Raw genomic sequence first — 15,821 nt, 5'->3', positions numbered from 1 at the left:
TCACAAGCGACTTTCCAAAGTAAGCATCACTCTTTTTCTGGTTTTTCTCCTCCCTCCTTCTAGCTTGTACTCATGCCTCGTGACTTGCCCAATATCCCTGCGATAGGCTAATTGTTTTTCCTTTATGCCACCCTACATTATGCTAAGCTAACGTGCGCCTCTATCCTGTCTTTACCTATCCTACCCTATGCAATCCCGCCCTACTCTACCTGATGAGACTACCCAACACTCTCAATGCTAAGCTATGTTAACCTTACCTAGCTTACCCCTTGCTAACCAACTATATTAGCCTACCCTTGCACTGACCTGATCTCATCTCCCTCATGCCATGCTAGCTACAGCGTTAACTCATAATGTACTTTTTATGCTGCTAGAGCAGATGTTAAAATGGTTAATCATGGTAACCGGAAACCCTCAGACTATTCAACATTACCCTAAATTACTGTTGCTCATCTTTCCACGCCTCGATCACACTGCATTATCCCATCCTACCTTAAAGGTACACTCATCAATATGATGTCATCATACAGCGCTGGGGGCCACTTCCTGTTTACAGACAGAATTCAAATCTGCCAAGACTGACACTATTGGCTCTTTTCAATTTATGAACTCCCTTGAGACATGTCCATCATACAAAGCAGGGTCACTTCCTGCTTACAGACATAAAAAACGACTGTACTCTAGTGGTCTTTAAGCAGGAAGTGACCCTGCTTTGTATGACGTCAAATTGCAGTGTACCTTTCATCCACCCATCTCTACATTTTAACTGCATACATAAGACTGAAGTTCGCTACCTTATTACTGCAGGTTACCGCTGGATTTCATAACACACTACTAAACGGGAGATTACACGGAACGCCAAGCTAAAATAACTCTGCTTGCAACTAATAAACAGTGTGATGAAACTAGCAGACCAGCTGATCTGACACTGTTACGGTGTCAAGCCAGCTTGATACTGGACAGTGGAAATGGCGTGGGAAATGGTCATTGTCTGCATTTACTACTCCCGCCCCAATGAAACATACTATCAGGAACAGCGAAATCGAAAAAGATACATGGAAGAATATGACATATTACAACTGAAAAAACACGTTTATTTCCAGACAAGTCGCCTACTTAGCCAAATTATGCCTACAGCGAGGCTACTCTTCTGCAAAAATAAAGTTATTGAAGACAATTTTAATGAATTACCACATTGTAAAGGAAAGTGATACGTAATGCAACATGTGTGATAGACAATTTAGATATCATTATAAAACAAAGCACTCTGCAGCTGATTCTTTGGTGAAGATAACGACATCCAAATAATAAGAGGTTACTCTCCCTACCATATTTCCGTCAAATTCAGACATTGTTTCTTCAATAAAGTACAATATGCCACTGTAGACATACTGGCCTGGGAGAAAATATAAAGGTTCACTATTGAGTGTTAGCACGTTGTTCTAAAAATAAAGAAATGTCCGCTATTCACAGCATAGGAAATGTTACTCTTCACTCCCAGCCTACCCGCAAACAATATTTAATAAAAACAATATAATTTGTGTAACTTTAAATAACTACTAGAATACAATATCAATTTACAGTGGATTCGGAAAGTATTCAGACTTCTTCTCCACATTTTGTTACGTTACAGCGGTATTATAAAATAGATTCTATAGTTTTTTCCCCCTCATCAATCTACAAACAATACCCCATAATGACGAAGCAAAAACAGTTTGAGAGATTTTTTTAAATGTATTTAAAATAACAGAAATACCTTATTTACAAAAGTATACCCAGTCTGAGGTACTAAGCGCTCTGGAGCAGGTTGTCATTTCTCTGTACTTTGCTACGTTTATCTTTCCCTCGATCCGGACTAGTCTCCCAGTACCTGCCACTGAAAAACAACACCACAGCATGATGCTGCCACCACCGTGCTTCACCGTAGGAATGGTATTGGCCAGGTCTGAGAGTACATTAGGTTTCCTCCAGACGTGACGCTTGACATTCAGGCCAAAGAAGTCAATATTGGTGTTCATCAGACCAGAGAATCTTGTTTCTCATGGTCTGAGAGTACATTAGGTGCCTTTTGGCAAACTCCAAGCAGGCTGTCGTGCCTTTTACTGAGGAGTGGCTTCCGTCAGCCACTCTACCATAAAGGCCTGATTGGTGGAGTGCTGCAGAGATGGTTGTCCTTCTGGATGGTTCTCCCATCTCCACAGAGGAACTAGATCCCTACAGGGTGACCATTGGATTCTTGGTCACCTCCCTGACCAAGGCCCTTATCCCCCGATTGCTCAGTTTGGCCGGGCGGCCAGCTCTAGGAAGAGTGTTGGTAGTTCCAAACTTCTTCCATTTAAGAATGATGGAGGCCACTGTGTTCTTGGGTACCTCTCAATGCTGCAGAAATGTTTTGGTACCCTTCCCCAGATCTGTGCCTCGACACAATCCTGTCTCGGCGCTCGACGGACAATTCCTTCGACCTCATGGCTTGGTTTTTGCTCTGACATGCGCTGTCAACTTTAACCGATGTAAATAAGGTATTTCTGTTTTTATATTTAATACATTTGCAAAAATGTCTAAAAATCTGTTTTCGCTTTGTCATTGTGGGGTATTGTGTGTAGATTGATGAGGGGAAGAAAACTGGATACTTTCCAGATGCACAGTAGTTTCAAGTGTCTAATGTGTAGCCAACCGTTCAGGACTATTTCCTTTCCCCCTCTTGATAAGAAATGTTTTATTAGGACAAGTAAAATCATTAATGGATTAAATAAATTGCAAAAAATGTATCCTGCACCATGATTTCTTCCGTTCATATAATGTTTGGGTTGTTTCGTTGCCATAATAGATTTTCCGTGGTGAACGAGGAAATGAAATGCATTATTTCAGTTGTTTGGAATGATTGTCGAAGAGATTAATCGCCCCCCTTTCGTCTGCTTAAATAGCCAGATTGAAATGTTCCAATGATAATACCCACCAGAAAACAAAATGGTCTTGATAAATGTTAGTTGCAATCAATCAGGACTAGAACATAACCCCGACATCTGCGATATGGAGCGGTAAACCAGTGGTGGATGATGGTTGCAATTGAGATCAGCTCTGCGGGTGATTTTAGAGCGTATTGATGGTATAACGAGAGATCAGCTGGTGATAACCTAGTGGCCATCAGTGGTTGCAATTGGCTCAAGGAGTTTACTAAGAGTCTATACTAAGAGTTGGCTATACTAAGAGTATACTAACGTATACTTTGTTGTGACCATACGGTCTTTGTTATCTTAACCTTCTTTCACTTCTCTTGACCTTGCCTAACCCCTTCTCAAGGTTGTGTTCATTAGGGCACGCAACATAACATGTTTTAAAACGTTTTGCAACAAAAATGAATGGTTCTTATTGAACAATGCCAGATAGTCCCTGCCGTTCTCAGTGGGCTCTCTTCTGTTTTGTGCCTAATGAACATGACCTAGCCTTCCTACCCTACTCTAACACTCTTTCCTGACGACATCATGATCCCCTATGTGGCCCTCTGTGTGAAATGTTCTGTGTTACAGGTACTGAAGTTGCCCCTAGATGCTGATCTTGGGTCAGTTTTTTATTTTCCCCAATAATGGTTAAGGTTGGGGGAAGCTGATCCTAGATCTGTACCCAGGGGAAACTTCACCTCAGAGCTACTGTTCATACTGTTTCTTTACTTTGATGGAGTACCACGCTGTATGAGTGAAGTCTGTTCTGTGGTGTTTTGTAGCATTGCTGTGGTACCAGGACAGACCCCGAGCATGAGTATTTGAAGGCATGTACGCACACACACATACACACAGATGCACACGCACACTACTTCGCCTCCCACCAACCACCGCTAACTAGCTTGTAATACTTTCTGAACAAGCTAACATATGGAAGGGGAAAAGTTTAAATATATATTTTTGGGGTGTTTTGACACTTTATTCAGACAGTGAGAAAATTATGTGGGGAGACAGGAAAGTGGGAGAAATAGTGTAAGAGTGGACGCGGGGATTGGACCGTGGTCTCCAGTGGGGAGTTGTACATGTGACATGTGGAGTGGAAAAGTAATAGACATTCACCGTTGGTCACTATCCTCTTAGTTGGAGGAGCACACACTCACCACACACTCATATATTCAGCCTCTCCAGCCTCTGAGTTAGAACACAAGGTACATAATCGACAGCCTCAAACGGCTTGACTCCCTTTTGGAACACCATAACAGCTAACGACAAACCATCCACATTCCAACTCTGTCATTCCTTCCAGTGTATGTCATACTGTATGTAATATGCAGTGCCTTCAGAAAGTTTTCACACCTCTTTGACTTTTTCTACATTTTGTTGTGTTACAGCGTGAATTTAAAATGAGATTTTGTGTCACTGATCTACACACAATACCCCATAATGTCAAAGTGGAATTGTTTTTACACATTTCTACAATTGAGTCAATAAGTATTCAACCCTTTTGTTATGGCAAGCCTAAATATGTTCTAGAGTAAATATTTGCTTAACAAGTCAAATAAGTTCCATGTCAAATAGTAAGGTTTAACATGATTTTTAATGACTACCCCATCTCTGTACCCTTCAGTCAAACAGTGAATTTCAAGCACCGATCCAACCACAAAGACGATGGAGGTTTTCCAATGCCTCACAAAGAAGGGGACCTATTGGTAGATGGGTAAAAAAACATTGAATATCCCTTTGAGCATGGTGAAGTTATGAATTACTCTTTGGATGGTGTATCAATACACCCAGTTATTACAAAGATACAGGCGTTATTCCTAACTGAGTTGCTGGAGAGGCAAGAAACCGCTCTGAAATTTCACAATGAGGCCAATGGTGATTTTAAAACAGTTGTAGATTTTATTGGCTGTGATAGAAGAAAACTAAAGATGGATCAGCAACATTGTAGTTACTCCACAATACTAAACTAAATGACAGAATGAAAAGAAGGAAACACGTACAGAATACAAAATATTCCAAAAGATGCATCATGTTATGCGTATGCTTGTCATCGACAAGGACTCATTTTTTAGGATAAAAATAAACGGATCAGAGCTAAGCACAGGAAATATAATAATGGGCAAATATTGTACAATCCAGGTGTGAAAAGCTCTTAGAGACTTACCCAGAAAGACTCACAGCTGTAATCGCTGCCAAAGGTGATTCGACAAATGTATTTATCCAGGGGGTTGAATAATTATCTAATCAAGATAAATTAATTTTTTATTTTCAATTAATTCAACAAAATTAAAATTAAAATTTTCTTCCACTTTGACATTAGAGAGTATTTTGTCTAGATCATTGACAAAAAATGGTAATTACTTTCCGAAGGCACTGCATGTCTGTATGTGTCATCTTAACTCTCTCATCTCTCATTTGCATGACCGCTTTTGTCTGTGTGTTTATTTTCTTTCCAGTATGACAGACTAAAACTGATTAAAGTAAGCGCGCATCTTTTCTTTAACCCTCCATAGACCTCTTAAACCTCCATAGCCCTCTTAAACTTGACCCCTGCTTGTGACGATATTTCACCTCACCGCCTAGCTCAACCTACTTATCCTTGGTTCAGTGTGCTCCAAACGTGAATCTCCTAGCGGGTGTAACTGGTTACAATGACGTCGTGGTTAGGTTGCGTACTCGTTGTTGGACATCCACTCCCTTTTTATATTTTTTCTTTATTGGAGAGGTATTGAGCAAAATGAGATGTAGGCAGAAACAGAATTGAAAGTTGCAGGGCAGGTTTTACAACCCATGACCAGACAGGCAATAGGTCATCTGGTGTCAGCAGCACTACCACTGGACCAGACCCCAGAACATTTTAGTCGTTCTTGACCTCATCATGGTTGTAACAGAGACCAGCTGGTTGTCGTCTGGTTATAGGATGTTTTCTCAACTACAAAACAAGTTAACAACCAGAAAAATCATCAAAAGGATGTTGAAGTTCGGTTGTTTTATGTGTAATACGGATGATTCATTTGTAACAGAATATTTTTTACACACTTGAAGGCAGCTCGTTGTAAGCTGCTATCATAAGAGGCCTTCATACATACAGTTGAAGTTGGAAGTTTACACACACCTTAGCCAAATACATTTAAACTCAGTTTTCACAATTCCTGACATTTAATCCTAGTAAAAATGACCCGTCTTAGGTCAGTTAGGATCACCACTTTATTTTAAGAATGTGAAATGTCAGAATAATAGTAGAGAGAATTGTTTATTTCAGCTTTTATTTATTTCATCACATTCCCAGTGGGTCAGAAGTTTACATACTAATTGAGTGTATTTGGTAGCATTGACTTTAAATTGTTTAACTTGGGTCAAATGTTTCAGGTAGCCTTCCACAAGCTTCCCACAATAACTTGGGTGAATTTTGGCCCATTCCTCCTGACAGAGCTGGTGTAACTGAGTCAGGTTTGTAGGCCTCCTTGCTCGCACACGCTTTTTCAGTTCTGGCCACAAATTTTCTATGGGATTGAGGTCAGGGCTTTGTGATGGCTACTCCAATACCTTGACTTTGTTGTCCTTGTTTGCCTTGTCCTTGTTTGCCACAACTTTGGAAGTATGCTTGGGGTCATTGTCCATTTGGAAGACCCATTTGCAACCAAGCTTTAACTTCCTGACTGATGTCTTGAGATGTTGCTTCAATATATCCACATATTTTTCCTACCTCAAGTTGCCATCTATTTTGTGAACTGCACCAGTCCCTCCTGCAGCAAAGCACCCCCACAACATGATGCTGCCACCCCCATGCTTCACGGTTGGGATGGTGTTTTTCGACTTGCAAGCCTCCCCCTTTTTCCTCCAAACATAACGATGGCCATTATGGCCAAACAGTTCTATTTTTGTTTCATCAGACCAGAGGACATTTCTCCAAAAAGTACGACATTTGTCCCCTTGTGCAGTTGCAAACCTTAGTCTGGCATTTATGACGGTTTTGGAGCAGTGGCTTCTTCCTTATTGAGCAGACTTTCAGGTTTTGTCGATATTGGACTCGTTTTACTGTGGATATAGATACTTTTGTACCTGTTTCCCCCTGCATCTTCACAAGGTCCATTGCTGTTGTTCTGCGATTGATTTGCTCTTTTCACACCAAAGTACGTTCCACTCTAGGAGACAGAACGTGTCTCCTTCCTGAGCGGTATGATGGCTGCGTGGTCACATGGTGTTTATACTTGCGTACTATTGTTTGTACAGATGAACGTGGTACCTTCAGGCCTTTGGAAATTGCTCCCAAGGATGAACCAGACTTGTGGAGGTCTACAATTTTTTTTCTGAGGTCTTGGCTGATTTCTTTTGATTTTCCCGTGATGTCAAGCAAAGAGGCACTGAGTTTGAAGGTATGCCTTGAAATACATCCCCATGTACAACTCCAATTGACTCAAATTATGTCAATTAGCCTATCAGAAGCTTCTAAAGCCATGACATCCTTTTCTGGAATTTTCCAAGCTGTTTAAAGGCACAGTCAACTTAGTGTATGTAAACTTCTGACCCACTGGAATTGTGATACAGTGAATTATAAGTGAAATAATCTGTCTGTTAACAATTGTTGGAAAAATTGCTTGTGTAATGCACAAAGTTGATGTTCTTACTGACTTGCCAAAACTATAGTTTGTTAACAAGAAATTTGTGGAGTGGTTGAAAAACGAGTTTTAATGACTCCAACCTAAGTGTATGTAAACTTCTGACTTCAACTGTATCTAGAATGCTCTATATTCCCTACATAGTGCACTGCTTTTGAGTAGAACCCTATGGACCCTGGTAAAAAGTAGTGCACTATAGGGAATATGGTGCCATTTAGGATGCACACCTAGTCTTAAAGTCTACTACAATATCATATATGGACAAGATCTCTTCCTATCAATAATTGAACTTTTGAATGTCATCATTACCCCCCAGTTATTAATATGCAGCCCATTGCTGCTCTCTTGTGGTGTATATGAGTATTGACTTTTATATTTACTTCTTACATACTTTTCTAAGGTTTTGTTAGCAGTGTGACAGACTGTATAAGTTGTGAAAGCTCTTTTGTGTGTGCACTAACCCATGTCTCATGTTTCTTATCTTTTTTTTGTCTCCTTCACCTTGATGTTTGTAACCACAGAAAAGCCAGAGCTGGTACAACGTAAGTCCCTACCTCTTCTCCTACCTCTTCTGGATGAGCTGTTTTGTTACTGTGTGTGAAATGTTGCATGTTTCGTTGGCACAGTGGGTTGGAGCAAGGCGCTTTCATTTGTGAGTTTGATTCCCACATGGTGTGTGTGTGTGTGTGTGAAGTTGCTCGGGATACAAGCATTTGTTAAAATTACCATTATGACCATATATACAGTATTTCAAAGTGATATGGGTAAGACAGGTCTTCATGTTGTCTGACCGTGTTGTACTTTGTCAGTTGATTGATGGCTGATTGTTGGGTATCATGCTATACCTCTTCGAATCTTTCTTCGAATGCTGCTATTGGCTGAGCATGAGAACAGTAATCATTTTTAACAAAGGATGAAAGAGTTTGAATTCTGTTGACTTGCAACCCAACAACACCCAAAACCAACATGAAGGGAAAGGTGTGACACATTTTCCCATTTTTAACACATATTTCTGAGGCAGGCAATCTCATGTTGAATGATTTGATGTGAATGAATGATGTGCTGCATGGACACCTCACCTAGGCTACTTTGCTTCTTCTCCATATATCATTTTAAAATAGAAGTCACGGGGAAACCAATAGCGAGAACAGTTGCTCTGCAGATTTGAAAAGACCTGCCTTTGAAGTACTACAAATTATCTATCAGCACGTACCTGGTAATGATGACATTCATTATTCATATGAAATTATGAATTCACTTTTAATCCCAACAAATAAATGAAAATCAAGGCTCATTTAAATGCCATTAAAGTAAACATGAACATTTCCTCAATTTGCGATTCACCTGGTGAATAGGGAACACACATTTAACAATGGAGTTGCCTCGTGGTATATTTTTCCCATGGGAAATGGAGAGAGATTGGAGACAAATGACATTCAGTATGAGACGACGTTGTTCTGTCATGTTTTCTGTGTGTGTATGTATGTGTTTGCATGCTTCTATGTCTGTGTATATGTGTGTGTGTGTGTGTGTGTGTGTGTGCTGAATACGTTTGTGTATGCATCTGACTGCAACCATGGCCTGTGTGCCCTTGGACTGCAGATAAGCAGTGAAGCTGACAAAAGGTCCATTGTGAAGCGATCAGTCGATCGCCCCACCACCCTGTGATGAATCAAGCTGACTTTTGTTCTGTGTATCAGGATTGTGTCCCAAATGACACCCTATTCCCTACACAGTGCAATACTTTTGACCAGTGTCCCTTGTCCCCTGGTCAAAAGTAGTGCACTATAGGGAATGGGGTGCAATTTGGGACGCCATCACTGAATGAGCCTGATCAATGCAGATCCAACCCCATGACTAGCATTACCAGCCTCAGTCATTCCCACGCCTGCCTTTTTCTGTTTTTAGTTACCAAGTCTGCAGTATATTATATGAACATTACTGTGTATTTGAATTTTCATGTACTGTATTGGCTTTGCTGACGACCAGGATTTGTCCAATAACAAATGCTTGTTTCTGTTGTCCGTTGCATTACAGTGTGCCGGATTTAGTTAATGGTGGTGAATATGTAGTGTGATGCACTTCCTGTTTCTGAATATCAACAGGAAGTGTGAATTAGGGAGATGTGAATTAGGGACACTGTTTTTTCAGTGTCAGAGGAGAGTTGAGTTGTTAGTCCATTGAACAAACATGGTAGCCTACATCTGTACCTTACATTTCGTGCTGTCTGTCACCTTTGGGCCTTTGGTGGTGTAGTAAGACTGGGTTTGCACTCCAGCAATGTTCTCCTCAGCAAAACATCACTGACGCTTGAGTAAAGTTACACATTCTGTCATACACCGAAATCTCAGTGCAAGGCCCTTCATGTGGTGTGCAGTAAAGTCACAAAGCAGAATTTTGCTAAGCCTCTTTGGAGTGTGCTTATAGTGAGTGTAGAGTGTTACTCCAACCTAACTGGACTCCAGTGATTTACGGCGGCATGACTTGCATCCAGGTCAGTGTGTCCAGGTCATGCCTGATTGGATATAGATGAGGTGTGTCTGAACCTAACGGTCTGTAGTGGTTGTAAAACAAACCGATTCTTTGGCCATAAACCACAGTATGACTGAGCAGCTGAGAAGCCATTTTAGGTATTGTTATTTGTTTATTTACTAGGATCCCCATTAGCTGTTCCAGAAGCAATGTCCCTGGGTCCAAAACGTCTTGTATTTACTGTTTACAGTCTGTGTGGTTCAATTTCAAGTTTTAATAGTGGTATGTACGGGATACACGTGGTATACACCGTCAACGGAATATTTACTTGCAGGCTCCTTGACAATACAAAAACAATAATACAATCTAAGAATATGAACTTAAGTAAATGGCTCAGTAGAATAGAATAAACATTTTAGCATAAGTATAATACAGGAAGGCACAACATTATAGGTGGCATTATGAGGATAGGCTACATTATGAGGATAGGCTACATTATGAGGATAGGATACATTATGTGGATAGCCTACATTATGAGGATAAGCTACATTATGAGGATAGGATATATTATGAGGATAGGATACATTATGAGGATAAGCTACATTATGAGGATAGGCTACATTTTGAGGATAGGATACATTATGAGGATAGGATACATTATGAGGATAGGATACATTATGAGGATTGGCTACATTAAATCAAATCAAATGAAATCACATTTTATTGGTCACATACACATGGTTAGCAGATGTTAATGTGAGTGTAGCGAAATGCTTGTGCTTCTAGTTCCGACAATGCAGTAATATCTAACAAGTACTCTAACAATTCCCCAACTACTACCTAATACACACAAATATAAAGGGGTGAATATGTACATATAAATATATGGATGAGCGATGGCCGAGCGGCATAGGCAAGGTGCAATAGATGGTATAAAATACAGTATATACATATGATATGAGTAATGTAAGATATGTAAACATTATTAAAGTGGCATTATTTAAAGTGGCATTGTTTGAAGTGACTAGTGATCCATTTATTAAAGTGGCCAGTTATTGGGTCTTAATGTAGGCAGCAGCCTCTCTGAGTTAGTGATTGCTGTTTAGCAGTCTGATGGCCATGAGATAGAAGCTGTTTTTCAGTCTCTGGGTCCCAGCTTTGATGTACCTGTACTGACCTTGCCTTCTGGATGGTAGCGGGGTGAACAGACAGTGGCTCGGGTGATTGTTGACCTTGATGATCTTTTTGGTCTTCCTGTGACATCGGGTGCTGTAGGTTTAATGGAGGGCAGGTAGTTTGCCCCCGGTGGCGTGTTGTGCAGACCGCACCACCCTCTGGAGAGCCTTGCGGTTGAGGGTGGTGCAGTTGCCATACCAGGTTGTGATACAGCCCGACAAGATGCTCTCGATTGTGCATCTGTAAACGTTTGTCAGGGTTTTAGGTGACAGGCTACATTTCTTCAGCCTCCTGAGGTTGAAGAGGCGCTGTTGCGCCTTCTTCACCACACTGTCTGTGTGGGTGGACCATTTCAGTTTGTCTGGGATGTGTACGCTGAGGAGAATAGGCTACACGAGGATAGCCTACATTATGAGGATAGCCTACATTATGAGGATAGGATACATTATGAGGATCGGATACATTATGAGGATAGGATACATTATGAGGATCGGATACATTATGAGGATAGGATACATTATGACCACGAGATCTAAGAAACACAGACTCCTCCACACAGCCAGAGAAATGAACAGAAAATGAAACTGTAAAGGGAAAAGGGGATGAAGTTAGAACTGCGCAGTTTCACTGCATGATAGCCCAACCGACAGCACCTCTTCCCCATCAGGAGGCTGAAAAGATTTGGCATGGGCCCTCAGATCCTCAAAAAGTTCTACAGCTGCACAATTGAGGGCATCTTGACGGGTTGCATCACCGCTTGGTAAGGAAACTGCAAGGCACCCGACCGCAAGGCGCTACAGAGGGTGGTAAGTACGGCCCAGTGCATCACTGGGGGCGAGCTCCCTGCCATCCAGGACCTTTATACCAGGCGGTGTCAGAGACTCCAGACAGCCAAGCCATAGACTGTTCTCTATGCAAGCGTTTACCAGTGCACCAAGTCTGGAACCAAAAGGACAATTAACAGCTTCTACCCCCAAGCCATAAGACTGCTAAACAAATCTGCTAAATAGCTAATCAAATGGTTACCTGGACTACCTGCATTGACCCTTTTTTGTACTAACAACTTGCACTGACTCTATGCACACACACTGGACTATACCCACACACTCACACATACTTACTGACACCCCATCACACACACGCATACACACACTATACATACACCCACACACACATAACACGCGCACACATGCATACTGAAGCCACACACACACATACACACACTTTCATATTCACCACATACGATGCTGCTACTATCTATTATCTATCCTATTGCCTAGTCACTTTACACCTACCTATATTTATTCTAAACAAAAATATAAACGCAACATGTAAAGTGTTGGACCTAATGAATTTATTTCAATTGTATAAACCTTGCTGTGTGTCTCTCCGACATTTGTAACATTGTTTCAATGTTCAGATTCCATCTCCAGCTGTCCCATAGTAATGAATGTGTCGGGAGTTGGGACGAGACAGACAGGCAGACAGCATTTCTCAGCCAGTCGAAATCATGAATCAGCTGGCATAATATTTATGGATATATACAAAGAAATGTAAAATGAAGAAAGGTCAAACGAAATGAAGTGCAGCTAGTTTGATGTCTTTCCAGCTTCAGATTGAAGTTACTGTGTTAGCTGTGTTGGCTAGCTCCTCTGAACAACAGTGTCCTAATGAGAGAGCACATTTTCTATGCCAGGCAAAATCGTGCCTCATTAGCTCATTGTTATGGATGTATCCAAATAAATGTCACTAGAAAACAGCTTAAACAAGTGCAAATGCAGCTACTGTTGTTATTCTGGCTGCACTGTTTGATGTGACTGTAAATTAGCTATAGTTGGCTAGCTAGCAAGCGAGGGATAAGAATGTTGCCAGCCAATATGGCAATGGAACATTTAGAACAAACAACTAGGTCGCGTCCATAGATACAGAACAAAAAGACTGAACGACTGGGTCGCGTCTCTAGCAACCAAACCGATAGAACGAAGGACCAGCCGGCTTGGGCAGCAACCCTAGATTTGTGACAGGACGATATCTTGTGTAAGGATGAAATAGTACGAATAAATTCATAAAAATAAATGTTTTTAGGAAAATATGTCCGTCATTATTTGCATATGTTGGTTACCCGTTGTGTAAAAGTGATTGGGGATATATTGGCACGGTGCCAATATCCTCAAAACACCGACTTCGAGGGCATTATCACTTAAATACACCAAACACACTCAACTATAATAGGCACATTCTTCGTTATGAAAAACCTATCAGCACGGCCTGAACTGCCCTAGGGACACATCTATTCAAAATGTCTTTTGGAGATCATTCCAAACATGTGAAGCCAGAAAACTAAAGACTGACTTATCAAAGGAGTCTCAAGAGTTAGCCAACCCTGTGAACGGGTTTGATAACTAACCGTTTTTAAATATTAAAAGTGAAGTTAGGTAAGTCGGCTAACTTGCCACTTTGAATCTTAACAGTGAAGTTAGGTAAGTCGGCTAACTTGCCACTTTGAATCTTAACAGTGAAGTTAGGTAAGTCGGCTAACTTGCCACTTTGAATCTTAACAGTGAAGTTAGGTAAGTCGGCTAACTTGCCACTTTGAATCTTAACAGTGAAGTTAGGTAAGTCGGCTAACTTGCCACTTTGAATCTTAACAGTGAAGTTAGGTAAGCGGGAAGCTTGTCGAACAGGGCTTTGTAAATGAAAAGGAACGGAATGATGTGATCTGTGTGACTTCAAAGAGGTCACAAGAAAAGGATCGGTGTGTGAGCATTTCACTGTTAGTCTACACCTGTTGTGTGCGAAGCTTACGACAAATAACATGTGATTTGAGTTGAAACACACCCAGTCAATAGACAAGCTATAGTTGACTGTGGCTGCCCGTCTATCATAGGGTTGTTCACACAGCCTATAACAGCATATTGTTCCAGGTGCATAGTGGGGAAAAAAACATATTGTTTCTAGTCTCTGCAATGTGTTCAATGGATCTGGACTTCAACCATTCTATCATTGGCAGTCTTAACAGAAAAAAAGGGGAGAGGAGCTGCACCCAGAGTCACCCCACATGCACCCAGTGACAATGATATATGTAGGCTATTATCCTGCGCACTGAGTCATGTTCAGTAGAGAGAAAACATTTGAAAACAGAGTGAAATGTGGAGGTACTACTTACACTTGTCCATTAAGACACACTCCTTTTTCATGTTCTATTTCAAAACGTTTTGCTACAGTGTGTCTGACCTGAACACGTCCCTGGTTCCTTTGGGTAATGTCACAGAGAGACTGCAAGGTCTCAGCCAGATGTTTGTGTGGGGGGAGACGAGGGGGAGGGGAGAGAGGGTGAAGGTGGAGAGTCAGGTTGGGGGGAGGGGTGGGGAGGGCAGTGTAGCTGTATGAATCACCTTTCTGGTATGAGTGTAGGCGCCTCCAACGGCCCTAACTCCAAATCCCCGTCAATCAGAGGGTCTTTGGAGTTCATTCACCCCATGTCCTGAGAGATAGGGAGTGGGAGGGAGAGAAAAAGATTTAGAGAAAGAGAGCGATCTGGCTGGGGAGTTGTCCTTGGCAATACTACAATGTTTACACTATAGATAAAACACACACACACACACAGACACACACACACACAAATACATACAATGGGTACTTCTGTGTGCTGCTCTCTCTCTCTGCACACCAAACCTCTGAATTCATGGTTGCCTCCCTCACTTTTCCTGGAAAATAAATTCACACTGTGTACCATAAGAGGAAAAACCTTTGTGGTTCAAGTCGGGACCTCAGGACGGACACACACACACACACACACACTTCACGTATGTGGATACAGTGTATCCTCTGGGTCTTCACATAGAGACCCATAGGGGTCAACTCAGTTCATTGAGGAGGCAAAGAAAGGGCTTTTTCAAGGAAGTCAATTGGTTCTCTAAACTTCCTGAAGTGTTGTTGTGATGTGTTGGGCCACCATGGGGTGGGGTAGAAACAGGCTTTCTGACAGGCTGAGAAGGAGGGAGAGAGAAGGAGAGAGGGAGGTACTGGACAAGAAGGAGGAGAGGGAGAAGGGTTTTTGGACAGGATTCATACCCATAAAACCATACAGGCACCCACGGCAGGCACACACAAGCACACTGCTCAAAACGCGCACACACTCACATTGCAGAAACACACAGACACACTCAAACTCACTCCTGCTGCACTCAAGTACCCCTCTACACCCACCCCACCCACTGGGCTAGGGCCCTCCCATTTCCCCTCCTTCCTCACTCTCTCTCTCTCTCTCTCTCTCTCTCTCTCTCTCTTCTCTCTCTCCCTTAACACAAACACACACTCACACGCTCGCTCCTCCTACACAGCTTTTTTGTTATAAAGCAGAGAGAGAGAGAGAGCGCAATTTCAGCAGTAGGACTAGAGTCCTGGTATGAGCTCTGTTGTGGTTTGCCTGGTCAGTAGTGTGCAGTGGTCCGTGTGGTCAGTCACAGGGTTTACACTCTGTCCTGGGATGCACTGTTGACCACTTTCATTGATGAGTAGCTGGCCCTTCACTGGACAAGCTAAAGCATCCCAGACTGGCCAAGAGGATTTTTCGGCTTTCTGCTCTCTCACTGAGGACAAAGACTTTGTG

General features: G+C 41.8%; 1 protein-coding gene across 3 annotated transcripts in view; it reads left to right on the top strand.

Moving 5' to 3' along the window:
* LOC139584623 (protein Aster-B-like) overlaps positions 1-15,821 on the top strand; it is a 151,955-nt gene that overhangs the window by 114,387 nt on the left and 21,747 nt on the right. For all 3 annotated transcript variants that reach the window (XM_071416688.1, XM_071416706.1, XM_071416696.1), the window contains one exon: positions 8,083-8,103. In XM_071416688.1, coding sequence (XP_071272789.1) covers positions 8,083-8,103 — 21 coding nt within the window. The remainder of the gene's footprint in view (positions 1-8,082; positions 8,104-15,821) is intronic.

This window comes from Salvelinus alpinus, chromosome 1, assembly GCF_045679555.1.
Source record: "Salvelinus alpinus chromosome 1, SLU_Salpinus.1, whole genome shotgun sequence".
NCBI lineage: Eukaryota > Metazoa > Chordata > Actinopteri > Salmoniformes > Salmonidae > Salvelinus > Salvelinus alpinus.
This window is presented reverse-complemented; position numbering and strand designations above follow the sequence as displayed.